Raw genomic sequence first — 13,916 nt, 5'->3', positions numbered from 1 at the left:
TAATCCTCTATTACAACCTTATGAGGTTGGTACAATTACTCTTTCAGTTTTACAGATGAGAAAGTCAAGGTACCGAAAGGTTAATTTGCTCAAGGTCATACAGCCAGTAACTGATGCAATCAGGATTTGAAAGCAAGCATTCTGATTTGAGATGCCATGTAATTAATAAATTTCTACCCTCATGATGCTTGTCATCCAAAGGAATCATCTCTGTGATTTTACCTCCTATCTACCATCCCACAAAATACCAGAAGTTAAGTATTTATCCTTGGTATATTATTTTCTTTCAATTATACTACTAACATGAACCAGTGACCACCATCTCGATTAAGGATGACAACAGTTGGAAGTTTACTTAGTGTTTTCTCCCTCCCAAGAAGCACTGCTCCTATGGCCAAGGCAGTTTTTTTTTTTTTGAGACAGAGTCTCACTCTGTTACCCCGGCTAGAATGTTGTCGTGTCAGCCTAGCTCACAGCAACCTCAAACTACTAGGCTCAAGCAATCCTCCTGCCTCAGCCTCCTTAGTAGCTGGGACTACAAGCATGTGCCACCATGCCCAGCTAATTTTTTCTCTATATATTTTTAGCTGTCCAGCTAATTTCTGTCTATTTTTTTAGTAGAAATGGGGTCTCGCTCTTGCTCAGGATGGTCTCGAACTCCTGAGCTCAATCCCGCCTCGGCCTCCCAGAGTGCTAAGATTACAGTTGTGAGCCACCGCACCTAGCCAAGGCAGTTTTAAATTTTATCTTCTTTGTACTCAGAAACATCAGAAACAGGGCCCAAAATGACCTTCAAAATATCCTTGGGACTATAGGTCTAGAGTTGAAGAGACATAGAACTTGGAAACAGAAAAAGATACAAAGGAATAAATGTAGTTTACAAACACTCTGTAAAGGAATTAGAAGGTAAAGATAAGAGAATTGGCTCTGACAGACACTGCCGCAGGAAGTTCTGCTGAGAAAAAGCAACTGAGTCAAGGTGAACTTAAACTTAGCAAAGGTGCTAAAGACTATCTAAAATTTGGAGTTGCACAAGGAAAGAGAAGTAAAAGATGTTCAGTACTTGGAGTTAGACTATGTCTAGAGAGAAGTAATTGGATTTTTTAAAAAATTAAGCAGAGACTAGCAAGAAATTTCATGTTTAGAAGCTAGAAAAATTGGATGTAGAATGTGGCTGAGTTCTTACTAGAGACCTCAGATTTACCTTCATCCTGTAATTGAAGATTAGGCCTGATTGAAAGATATGTATCACTACCTCTACCTTCAATGTGTTTAATTAGCATTCTAAAAGAAAAAGCTAGCGGGTGTATATTTTATGCCTAATCCAAAATATAACACTGCAAGGAAGGCATTATGATCCCCCCTGTATGGATAAGAGAATGAAGTTTCTGAAGTTAAGTTCTGTAGCTAGTACATGCTGGATGAGTGATTTGAAGTTGTGTAGGTAACTCCAAACATATTCTCTTTCCACTGAATTGTTCTACTTGTCAGAAAAGGACTTAGCTAAGATACGAGATAAAATTATTAAAATCTATATCAATTCTTCTCCCATTTAATTTTTTAAATCTATAAAGATTATAAATCCTGCATGCTGTGCTAGATCACTTTTTCTTAACCAATACGTTGGGTTTACTCAGTATATAAAGGTGTCCTCATCCACATTTCCTCATTTTCCTGTATTAGTTTTTGATAAGCAAAGTAATAGTAGAAGCAACTATAATAGAGAGAGAAGGAAGTTGATTGATATATTTATATATGTATGTCTAGTTTAAATAATCCATAGTTAGAGGAAAAATATGGATGGAAATGCTTTTTGCTGGAAGTTTTTGAGAAAGAAAGCAGTATGAGCTCTCTGTAAACTTCCTGATGAAGTTGTAAAGACAGCATAGTATTCACTCTGCCAGCTAATCTATTTAGATTATCATTCATCAAATTATAGCACTACATTAAGTATTATAGGAAAGGCTAAGAGAAATGATTCTCTTCTCTCTCTCTCTCTCCCCCTTTCTGTCTCATTCTCTCTCATAGAGTAATCAAATTTAGAGATTTAAAACCCACACACTTGGAGAGGACGTGAACCTTCTATTTTTAGTACAACTTTAAACAGATTAGATATTATAACCTCTTTTAAAAAGATAATTCAGAGATCTAGGTTTTGCAGAAAGTTAATAGTTTGTCCTTTATAATCTTTAATTGCAAACTTTTTAATTCTGCAAATTTATTTTGCCTCTTAATCAGAAATATAAACCAAATTGGGATAAGGCTATTCAATATATTGCTACGTGTTATACGTGGTTAGTTAGTCACAGATGTCTGCCTGTTTCCTTCTGATATTCCACAAAGACACATCGAGGAAGGACTAGTACAATCAAATACATGACTGATCACATCACAAAATCTAAGACCCCATTCAGTGATCTCATTGCTTCCTGGTTTGGGGTAATCAGAAAGTCATACTTTCATGGTGATGTTCCCACACACCCACAGACGTCGTATGACACTGGATCCAGCTGCCTTCTCCAAGAGACACGGCGCTAGGCACAAAGCTGCGGGAGCCACACCTGGCCTCCTGAAGCCCAACACGCCTCACAATCTCGTGAGCATCACTCAGTGCTCAGGTTGGCCATGCTTTACCCAGGCTTGAGAGAATGGTTCGCAGCTGACGTCTTGAATCAAAAACAAATCTAGAGTTTTAAACAGATATACTAACAACTTCAAAGGATTGCAACAGAACTAAGGGTATGGTCCTTATTTTTAGAGGGCAAAGAAAACAGGCTGCCTTTGGAGAGGAGTGCAATAGCTGTTTTTTAATTCATATAAATGGTTGTACATGTTTTCGAGGTATATGTGATATTTTGATACCTGTATACAATATGTAGTGATCAAATCAGGGTAATCAGGATATCCATCATCTCAAACATTTATCTTTTCTTTGAGTTGGGAACATTGCAATTCTTCTCTTCTAGCTATTTGAAATAGGCAATAAATTATTGTTAACTATAATTTGCCTATTGTACTATCAAATACTAAAACGTATTCCTTTTCTCTAACTGTATTTTTGTACCCCTTAACCAACTTTTCTTCATTCCCCTCTCCCCAGTTTCTGATGCACTTACACACTGCTTGTTGTCCATCAGTGGGTAGGACCTCTCAGCGAGAACCTACTATGGCTCACCCCAAGGTCGGCACTGTGAGGCCATTAACAGGCACTGAAGCGAAGCTGTATAGCCATGATTTCAATCCTGGCTCTGTGGCTCGCTGCTGTGTCACCTTGGGCAAGTCACTTCCTCATCTACATAATGTGGATAATAATAGTTCTCACCTCAGAGGGTTGATGTGAAAAGCAATAGAGTACAAATATAATGGAGTTTGGGTTTCGCGCACAGTTGGCAGCCAACAATGATAACTATTCCTACAATTATAACTCCTGTAGTCTCATTATGGAGGAGCTCACCTCAAGGAATCAAATTACCAGAAAATGTCCACAAAGAGAAAAAATTACCTTCTAATAATTCGTGGGTAATTTTACTTTTTCTCTAAGAACATTAATTTCAATTTGATGTAAAGCACGTTAAAAACCCTTGTAAAAATTTCCTGGTAAATCTAAGACTTTTTGGTAATTAAATTCGCATTTTCTTTTATTCATTTGTTTATTCAACAAAAACATGCCGCATGCCTACAGTATGCTAAGCACTGTGCTAGATATTGTAGAATATGAAAAGATAAGTCACCATCTTTATGCATAAAAGATTCGCAGTTGGTAAATAAGAAAATATGTTTGCATAAATAACTATATTAAGGAGTAGGAGGTATAAAAGGCATTAAAAAATTAAGACAGAAAGAGGAAAGATTAGTCTGAGGATTAAGGTATAACCCCAAAGAAGGTGTTATCCGAAGGTATTAACTAATCCCCGAAAGATAGTTGTTATTTAGAAAAGCAGAATGGGGCGAGTGCTACAGACCAAGGCATAGCCTGAGAAAGGCAAGTGTGCAGGAAAAGGAGAGGGCAATGCATGAAGGCCGCTGGTGGTGTTGAAGACTGGGCCAGCAGGTTGGCAATGGAAAGTGAGGCCCTTGAATGTCTGACATTGAGAACAAGAGGGTACAATGCAATTGCGGTCTATTTTCTATTTCTACCTTGAGTTTAGCCCTTGCAGCAATGTAACTTCAATTAAGCCTTCTTTAAAGCTAAAGGTGTCTTTTAAGAAGCATCTCTTCTACCGTCCTTTTCATGGTACCCTTATTAAAATTAGGAGAAAGCAAGAGGATCCAAAGGTTTTTCAAGGCATGGTTTTGGTTTCTTCAGTTCTGAGGATCTCGTCTAGTGTTATGCTGGGAGAAATAGCTTTTGTAGTCCATTTGCTAACCGTCAGTGGCATATCTGTCTGAGGTTTGCATTCTCAGCCACAAAACTCCCTGTGTGAATAGAGACTGCTGTAAGGGGAGCTCACTGGGAATCATTTGACAGAGAAAGGCAGGCGACATGTACAAACAGAGTTAGTTCGGGAATGACAGCTGAATGACTGGGCGAGTCTGTTTTTTTGCGTTGACAGCCTCTCCCTAACTCTTTCATTAAACACCCAACTAACCTTCAATTGCCCTCTTAGAACTTAATCTCAGTGAAATTCCCAGCATTTCACAATAATCAAGCAGAAAGAGGAGCTACCCTGAAAGGGGGGAGGGTCTTTTGCTCAATGTTAGGAGGCTAACTCCAACTACAAAATTCTACAAATGCCCTAATGTGGGAGGTAAGGTAGATTTATAAATCACTAAGTCTATTAGGTTGTGTAAATAATAATAAATTCATAACAAGCTGGCATGCAGCTTTAAAAATAAAAGCCCCTCTGAAACTTCAGGGAACTTAGAATGCCAGAATCTTGGCAGAAAGTATGTTTCTGATGATGTAAGCCTTGATCTGCCAGGGAAACATAATTTCAGGGTCTCAAGGAAGCTAGTTTATATAAAAACTCCATTCATCAATGAAATTTATGTCATTTTTCTCTGCATTACTATAGGAAACTTTCTTACCAGTCCCTGTGTCCTATTTCTCAAAGTGTTGTCCTCAAAATACCTGTATCAGCTGAACATTCCTGGGCCTCATCCCAGACCTGGCAAATGATGTTTTCTAGAGACACGGTCCAGGAATTTCATAAAGAAGAAACTTCTTTGTGATCGTGATCACCAAAGTTACATCTACCTACATTCTTCTTATGTTATTCTTTCACCTCCTACTTCCCAGACAACCTAACCATTCAAAGATAGAATTGAGGCTGGATTTAGATATTCTTCTCAGCAGGCACCTTGCCAGATGGATTATGTTATCCAGAGTCAAAAACTTAATCCTATGCCTTCACCAACAAGTTGCAAACAGCCAGGAATCAATTGTGGGTGGAACTTACTCAGAGGATAATTACAAACCAAACTTCTTTAAATACTCAACTGCTATTTACTTTTCTTTCTTCTAAAATCTATCACTTTTTTTTAAATAAAAAATAAATAAAATCAATCACTTTTACTTCCCTGTTCCTTTTTGCTTGACTTTTCTTTTCTTTTGGATTCTGCCCTCTACCCCCACACTGAATACTGACTTGTGGGTGACAAGAAGAGAAATGATTATAATAATGTCACTCTTGTAAAAATATGTCTTCCAAAATAGTTTTGTTTCTAACATATAAACCCCATACCACCTCAGTCCATTTAGATTTTCCTCATTTTAGTACAAATAAAGACATTCTTTGGATACTAGCTATTTCTCTAAATTTTTCTAAATGTTGTAGTTGATTTTAAGTTTAATGCTATTACCAAAAATATATCTTTATAAGTTTCATACTTTATCTTCAGACCAATCAACTAGTTGATAACTGCTATGTGTTCTGCAAGAGAAAGTGAAGGAAAATTTATATCAAATTTAATAGGCAAGGCTATGTAATTGAGGGAGAAGAGATGGACCCTGCAGATAGAAGACTTGGGTTTAAGTCCCAGTTTATTATTATCTGTATGATGCTATGTAAATTCATATAATGCCTGAGTCACAGTATCTTCCTTTAGTAGAATAAGAATCAAAAGAATTCTTATTTTACAGAGTTATTGTAAGGGTTAAGGGGAAATAATGAATATTTTGGTTCCTAATGAAGCATTTATGAATTCCTGGTAGTGATAAGGAAGTCATAACTTATCCCTTGGTCCCTGCAACAACCTTCTCTTTATTTTATTTTTATTTTTTGTGTTTGACAAAATGAGAGTTCATTTTCCTGCCCTTTCTTTAAGGATTTAGGATATTTTGTTTGCACATTTGACTCATCTTCCATGCAATGTGAATTGCAGTACCACATTCAGATGATACTGTTTCCAAGTGGGTACAAGGGGATACAGCAAACCAAACACTAGGTGTGAGAAACCACAGCATCGCAGGTGATTAAAACCATGCATCTTGCCCCAAAGCAGTAACTTTCCTTCTCCTTTTGATGACATAAATTGAGTAACAAATTTGACCTAATACTGCAACACCACGTTACTCTTTCTTCCTCCCTGATTTACTCTGGAGTCCACAATCAACAAAAATTTTTAAATCTTTGGGTCTCTCCTAAATCCTAAATGCCTCCTTCTTGTGCTTTTCAACCAAAGACCTGCAGAGACAGCTAAGACCTGCAGCGCCAGCAGAGGGGCCAGAGAACCACCACCAGCAATTAACTACCAAAACATACCCAGCATTTTTATATGTGCTCAATCTTTATAGCCTTGTGAGTAGCAGATCAATATCTTTGTTTTACAGGTGAAGAAACTGAGGCTCAAATTGGGTCAGCAGCTTGGCCAAGGTTTCATAGTTAATGAGCAGCAGGATAGGCTCAAACCTGGGACTGACCCAAGATTCTCTCTGTCACCTCTCAAAGCCTCCTTCATGTCTTATCTCTGCTCTATATCTTTCTGCTTTTCCATCTGTGGAGTTTTTTTCTTTTTTTATTTTTTTTTATTTTTTTTTTTTTTTTTTGAGACAGAAGTCTCAGTCTGTTGCTCAAGCTAGAGTGCCATGGCATCAGCATAGTTCACAGCAACCTCAAACTTCTGGGCTCAAGCAATCCTCCTGCCTCAGCCTCCCGAGTAGCTGGGACTACAGGCATGCACCACCATGCCTGGCTAATTTTTTCTATATATATTTTTAGTTGTCCATATAATTTCTTTCTATTTTTAGTAGAGACGAGGTCTCCTTCTTGCTCAGGCTGGTCTTGAACTCCTGAGCTCAAACGATCCACCCACCTTGGCCTCCCAGAGTGCTAGGATTACAGGCATGAGCCACCGCGCCCGGCCCATCTGCAGAGTTTTAGGAAGACATCTGCTACTTCAGATAACTACATCAGCATAGCAGAATTACTTGGGTAGATTTTTAAACATCTGAGTGCTTAGGTCCCTTCCAGACCAATTGAAATCAAAATTCTGGAAGAGGGGTCCCAGCATCTGTAACTTTAAAAAAATTCTGGAAATGATTCTGTTGCACTTTGAAGATGGAGAACCACTGATTTAACATTGACTGCCACACTAGAAAAACAAAAATTTTTCCTTGGGTTCACAGTGTTTTATTAAGAAAATGGAATAAAAACTTCAAGAACAAAATGATCCTTTCTAATTTAATAAAAAAATTGTTATTTTTTTATTGTTTTCTGTGTGTTTTTTTTTTTAAAGTACCATAAAAACAGTAATGGAAAAGGTAATATGAAAACTTGAAAAATAGTTCATAAGGGTAAAGTATTTTTCTTGTCAGGCTTAAGCCTAATTTAAAGGTAAACATAGGCCGGGCGCAGAGGCTCACGCCTGTAATCCTAGCCCTCTGGGAGGCCGAGGCGGGTGGATCGCTCGAGGTCAGGAGTTCGAGACCAGCCTGAGCAAGAGCGAGACCCCATCTCTACTAAAAATAGAAATTATATGGACAGCTAAAAATATATATAGAAAAAATTAGCCAGGCATGGTGGTGGATGCCTGTAGTCCCAGCTACTCGGGAGGCTGAGGCAGGAGGATTGCTTAAGCCCAGGAGTTTGAGGTTGCTGTGAGCTAGGCTGACGCCACGGCACTCACTCTAGCCTGGGCAACAAAGTGAGACTCTGTCTCAAAAAAACAAAAAAAAAGGTAAACATAAATAGAAGAACAAAATTTATTGACTTCTATTCATTTATTCCACGTTTTTAGAATTAAATTGTCAATATTAATTGTAACAATAAGAACATGAAGAAGTAAGATTTTCACCAACCAACTGCAGGGTTTTGCCCAGAGGGCCACCCATCACGTAACATGTATGCTACAGTGTGGCAGCATGAGTTGCCTGTGTACCACATGGCACCCAAGGTAAAGAGACATGTGAGTTATTACTATGTATGCTTCATGAGGCCCCAGGTTCAAAACTAGCATGAGTTAAATACAACTCACATGGCAGTTAATGTGTTAAATAATGATATTACTCCTGTGAAAAACATTTTCTGTTTTAACATTTAATAAAGGATATAGTCTTATTATAAAATACCTTATTAACACATAATTTCTCTTTCTTGTTGCAATAACAGGTGGATGAGATATTTATAGATTCGGCTTTGAACAAGCACTATATCAAGAACCAAGTAGTCAGACTGACGTATGTATGTTTGGGCAAAGATGGAATCACAAGCCTGGAGGGACAAAGGACAAAGGAGATGGGGACCCTCATATATTGTGTGTTTCTATAGCCAAGGCTCTTGTCTAGGATTTTTCATAAACATTATCTCTACAACAGTTTTGAGATATAGGGCTGACCTCATTTTCTACATGAAAAAACTAAGATTTAGTGACGATAAGTGATATGTTCAAAGTTCCCCAAGTGACAGAACCAGGACTTAAACCCATCAATTGATTGTAAGGCCTGGAAACTACCAGAACCCATGACCTTGGGAAAACCTAGCAGCCTGTCATTGTGTGTGCTAGGTGATATTCTTTTGAAAGATACATCACTTCAAACATATTAAGAAGACAAAGCTGACCACAAAATGGAATAAGTTTTACCTGTAGTGAAGCCCTATTGACAGGAAGCATGCCAAAACAAACAGATATTCCTGTTGTAATAAATTTTCTTTCTGTTGTGGTGGAGGGGAAGACTCATACCAGCTGGTAGACCTAAGACTTATGGAATGGAAAATATAGGCAGACATAGTTCCACTCAAAATGAAGAATTCTCAAAATCAGAACTCACAAAAGAGAAACAAGCCTCTTCAGGGAATTAAATTTCACATCATTTTAATTACTGCACTGCGGTGAGAGGACCACTTGTGTGGATGCTGTAGAGGGGATTGATTTGGCCCAAGAGAACACAAAGGTTTCTTCTCACCCTCAGAGTTTATGATTTTGATGATGACTTTATGACTTTTTTTGTCTGAGTCATACCTAACTGCTGTAACCAGCCTTCAAATTAACAGGGAAAATGCACTCAAAACATAATGACAGCTAGCGAGGAAACATATAAAATGACCTTGGGTCAGAGTGACATGTAGAAGAGTGTGAATGTGAGAGGATTAACACTGGACACTCTCAGCAATCGAGGTGTAATTCATGGAGAGAACACACGGGAAAGACCGTAGGACAATACCAGATGTATTCTTTGAATATGCATCTTTCTCTTGTTTCATAGTCCAGAGGAAGATGGTATGAAAGCTGATGTCATTATGGTGTTCCAGTTCCCCTCTACTGAGCAAAGGGCAGTAAATGAGAAGAAAATCTTTAGCATCTTAAATCAGAAGATACGGAATACAAGAGCCTTGCCAATAAATGCCTCATCAGTTCAAGTTAATGGTAAGCAGGTATCTTTCTATGTGATATGGATTCAGTCCATGTTTTATCTAATTTTAAACTTGCTTGCCATTATTTTTATTCTAAATAGTAGCTAGAATTTAGATGGAAAAAAGTTTCAAGTTAAAGAAGTGACATTTCAAGATTTTACTATTCTCTGATAAAAGTGTGTCTGAAGATAGTCATCAAGTGGTTTTCCCAGTAGTCATTGATTGGCACACATCCCAAAATAAAGGCAAACCTTTACCAGATTAACAGAGAGTTAATCTGACCCAGCCACTGCCTCCATGAATAAGCAAGTGAAAAATACCACAAGTTTAGCAACAATGGTATTCCTGGGTGGGACCTTCCTAAAGCACAAACTCATTTGTTGCCTTTCAAAAGTATGGATAGTTTCTATATATGGTGATGTCATGAAGTTTTGTTAGCGTTTTCCCATGGACATTTGGGAAATCCAACTCTGGATTACCAAAATGGTAATCCAACTCTGAAGCCACTAAAGCCATCTTATAAATAATTCTTTAAACATCACTGAACTAGAAAAAAAAAATCACTGAAACCAATTATATATTGTTCTACTTTTCTTTTTTTTATACATCCTTAGCTCATTATACCATTATCACTTCTCTAAATTAAGAAGAACCAACCTTTATCAAGGCCCACCTCCATGCCCTTTACATGAAGTAACTTCTTTAACTTCTATACTCTAATGAATTAGGAAAATTCACCTTTAAAGCAGTGAAAGTTGGGCAAAAAGAGTTAAGAAATCCAATAATTAAAAGGAGCTAAGATGTAAACTTAAATCTCTAATTTCTTTTCTATTTCAATAGATTTAGGGAGTACAAGTACAGTTTTGTTACAGAATATATCATATAGCAGTTACTAATAGTGTGCATATGTTGAACCACCCTTGCATCCCTAGGATGAAATCCCCTTGATTTTGGTAAATTATCTTTTTGATGTACTGTTGGACTCAGTTTGCTAGTATTTTCTTGAGAATGTTTACGTCTACATTCATAAGGGATATTGGTTGTGGTTTTCTTTTTTTGTTGCATTATTTTCCAGCTTTGGTATCAGGGTGATAATGGCTTCATGGTATGAGTTAGGGAGGATTCCCTCCTTCTCAGTCTTTTGGTACAGTTTCAGCAGGATTAGTACCAGTTCTTCTTTGTACATTTGATAGAATTCAGCTGTGAAACCATCTGGCCTTGAGCTTTTTTTGTGTTGGGAGATTATTTATTACTGATTTAGTCTTACTACCCATTATTAGTTTGTTCAGGATTTTTATTTATTCCCGATTCAGCCTTGGGAGGTTGTGTATTTCCAAGAATTTATCCACTTCCTCTAGGTTTTCTAGTTTGTGTACATAGAAATTTTTGTAGTATTCACAGATGGTATTTTTTTATTTCTGTGGTATCAGTTGTAGTATCTCCTTTTTCATTTCTGGTTGAGCTTATTTGAATTCTCTTCTTTTTTTGGTTAATCTAGCTAGTGGTCTATTGATTTCATTTGTCTTTTCAAGGAACCAACTGTTCATTTTGTTGATCTTTTGTAATTTTTTTATCTCAGTTTTCTTTAGTTCTACTCTGATTTTGTTTTCTTTCCTTCTGCTAGCTTTGGGCATGGTTTGTTTTCCTAATTCCTTGAGGTGTGACATTAGATTGTTAACTTTTTATCTTTCTGTATTTTTGATGTAGGCATTTAGCGCTATAAACTTTTCATAGTGCTTTTTCTGTGTCCCTGAGGTTTTCAAAAATTGTGTCATTATTATTATTTATTGTGGAAAAACATTTTAATTTACACCTTGATTTCATCATTGACCCAAAGGTCATTCAGGAACAGGTTGTTAAATTTCCAGGTATTCATATAGTTGTGGGGGTTCCTCTTAGAATTAATGTCTAGTTTTATTCTGCTGTGGTCTAAGAAGATACATGATATGATTTTGATTTTTTAAAATTTATTGAGACTTGTTCTGTGACATAACCTATGTTCTATCTTGGAAAATGTTCCATGTACTGATGAAAAGAATGTACATTCTGCAGTTGTTGGTTAGACATTCTGTAAATGTCTGTTAAGTCCATTTGTTCTAGCATCCAGTTTAAGTCTAGTGTTTCCTTGTTGATTTCCTGCCTTAATGATCTGTCTAGTTCTGTCAGTGGAGTGTTGAAGTCCCCCACTGTTATTCTGTAGCTGTTTATTTCTTTTCTTAGGTCCAGTAGTATTTGTTTCATGAATCTCAGAGCTCTTCTGTTCAGTACATACATATTTAGGACTGTTATATCTTCTTGTTGAATCAATCCCTTTAGCATTACATAATGGCTTTCTTTGGCTTTTTTCACTGTTGTTCACTTAGAGTCTGTTTTATCTGATACAGGTATAGCTACTCCTCCTCACTTTTGATTTCCATTTGGGTGGAACATTTTTTTCAACTTCTTTACTTTGAGTCTATAAAAATCTTTACCAGTTAAGTCAATCTCTTGAAGCCAGCAGGTATTTGGATTTTTTTTTTAATCTATTCCACTGATGTGTATCCTTCAAATGGGATGTTTTAAGGACAATATGGATATGTGAGGTTCTGTTCCTGTCATAATGTTCGCTGTTACCTAATTGCTTTGTATTCTTTATTGTGAAACTCCTTTTATAGGAACTATGTGTTTTATCATTTCATGTGTTTTTATGCTGGCAAATATCTACTTTTCATTTCCATGTTTAGAACTCCCTTGAGCATTTCTTGTAGAGTCTATCTAGTGGTGACAAATTCTCTTAGTGTTTGCTTGTGTGGGAAAGACTTTATTTCTCCTTCATTTATGCAGCTTAATTTAGCATGATACAAGATTTGTGGCTGACAGTTCTTTCCTTTGAGAATATTGAAAATAGGACCTCAATTTCCCCTAGGTTGTAATGTTTCTGCTAACGGATATGCTGTTAGTCTGATGAGCTTCCTTTACATGTAATTAGATGTTTTTTTCTTGCTGCTTTCAATTTTTTTTCTTCACATTTATTTTAGGTACTCTGATGACTATATGCCTTGGTGTAGATCTTCTTACAATGTATCTTCCTGGTTTTCTTTGAGCCTCTTCTATGTGTATGGCTAAGTCTCTTGCAAGACCAGGGAAGTTTTCCTCAAACATTTCCTCAAATAGATTTTCCATACTTTTGACTTTTTCTTCTTCTCCCTCAGGAATATTTATAACTGGAAGGTTTGGATGTTTTACATAATTCCATATTTCTTGAAGATTTTTGTTTATTTTTTATAATTCTTTTTTCTTTATTTTTGTCTGACTGGGTTAATTCAAAAGACCTGTCTTCAAGCTCTGAAATTCTTTCTCTGATTTGACCCATTCTATTGTTTGAGCTTTAAACTCCATTTTGTAATTCTATCAATCTGTCTTTCCTTTCCAGAAATTCTATTCGTTTTTTTTTAAATATATATCTCTTTAGCACATTTTTTTCATTTCCTGAATTATTTTTTTCTTTTATTTGTGTTGCTTTTCAACTTTCTTTTGAATCACATCGAGCTTCCTTACAACCCATATTTTGAATTCTTTATCTGTCATTTCTGAATTTTTGTTTTGGTTGGAACCCATTGCAAGAAAGTATGATCCTTTGGGGGTGTCAAACAGTCTGTTTTTTCATAGTGCCAGAGCTCTTATGCTGGTTCCTTCTCATCTGGAGAAGCTGTCACTTCTTATTTTTGACTTCGCTTTCATTTAGATGGGACTTTTAAATTTTATTTATTTTTCTTCCCCACCCCCGAAGCTGTGCCTGTAATGTATGTTGTGTTTGTTTCATTTAGCTTCGATTCTGTGTACTTTCAGGGGGTCAAGGCTCTGTATGTGTTCCTTGGTTATACTATGCATATACTTCGTGTGGTGGCTTTTTTCAGATGCTGGTTGTAGTAGCGATGCATTGGGCTGCAGTTCAATCGTCCGGCCAGTAGTTGGCGGTTATGTGTAAGGACCAGCGTCAGTAGAGCTGTGTGTGCTTGGTCTTACTTTGCTCAGGCGTTTAGATGAACTGTGGAATTCCTGATGTCCTCCATTCCCTGCTCAGCCCTAGAACAAAATTGGGCAGAGCTAGACTGTCAGGCTTGCCTTCGTACACTCCAATGATGA

General features: G+C 37.0%; 1 protein-coding gene across 4 annotated transcripts in view; it reads left to right on the top strand.

Annotated features, from left to right (window-relative positions):
• LOC123624137 (transmembrane protease serine 11A-like) overlaps positions 1–13,916 on the top strand; it is a 45,731-nt gene that overhangs the window by 13,434 nt on the left and 18,381 nt on the right. For all 4 annotated transcript variants that reach the window (XM_045531752.1, XM_045531751.1, XM_045531750.1 and 1 more), the window contains 2 exons: positions 8,550–8,617; positions 9,644–9,804. In XM_045531752.1, the coding sequence (XP_045387708.1) occupies positions 8,550–8,617; positions 9,644–9,804 (229 nt within the window). The remainder of the gene's footprint in view (positions 1–8,549; positions 8,618–9,643; positions 9,805–13,916) is intronic.

The sequence above is a fragment of the Lemur catta genome, chromosome 19, assembly GCF_020740605.2.
Source record: "Lemur catta isolate mLemCat1 chromosome 19, mLemCat1.pri, whole genome shotgun sequence".
NCBI classification, from domain to species: domain Eukaryota; kingdom Metazoa; phylum Chordata; class Mammalia; order Primates; family Lemuridae; genus Lemur; species Lemur catta.
The sequence above is the reverse complement of the archived record's forward strand: the minus strand, read 5'-3'. Positions and strand labels throughout refer to the sequence as shown.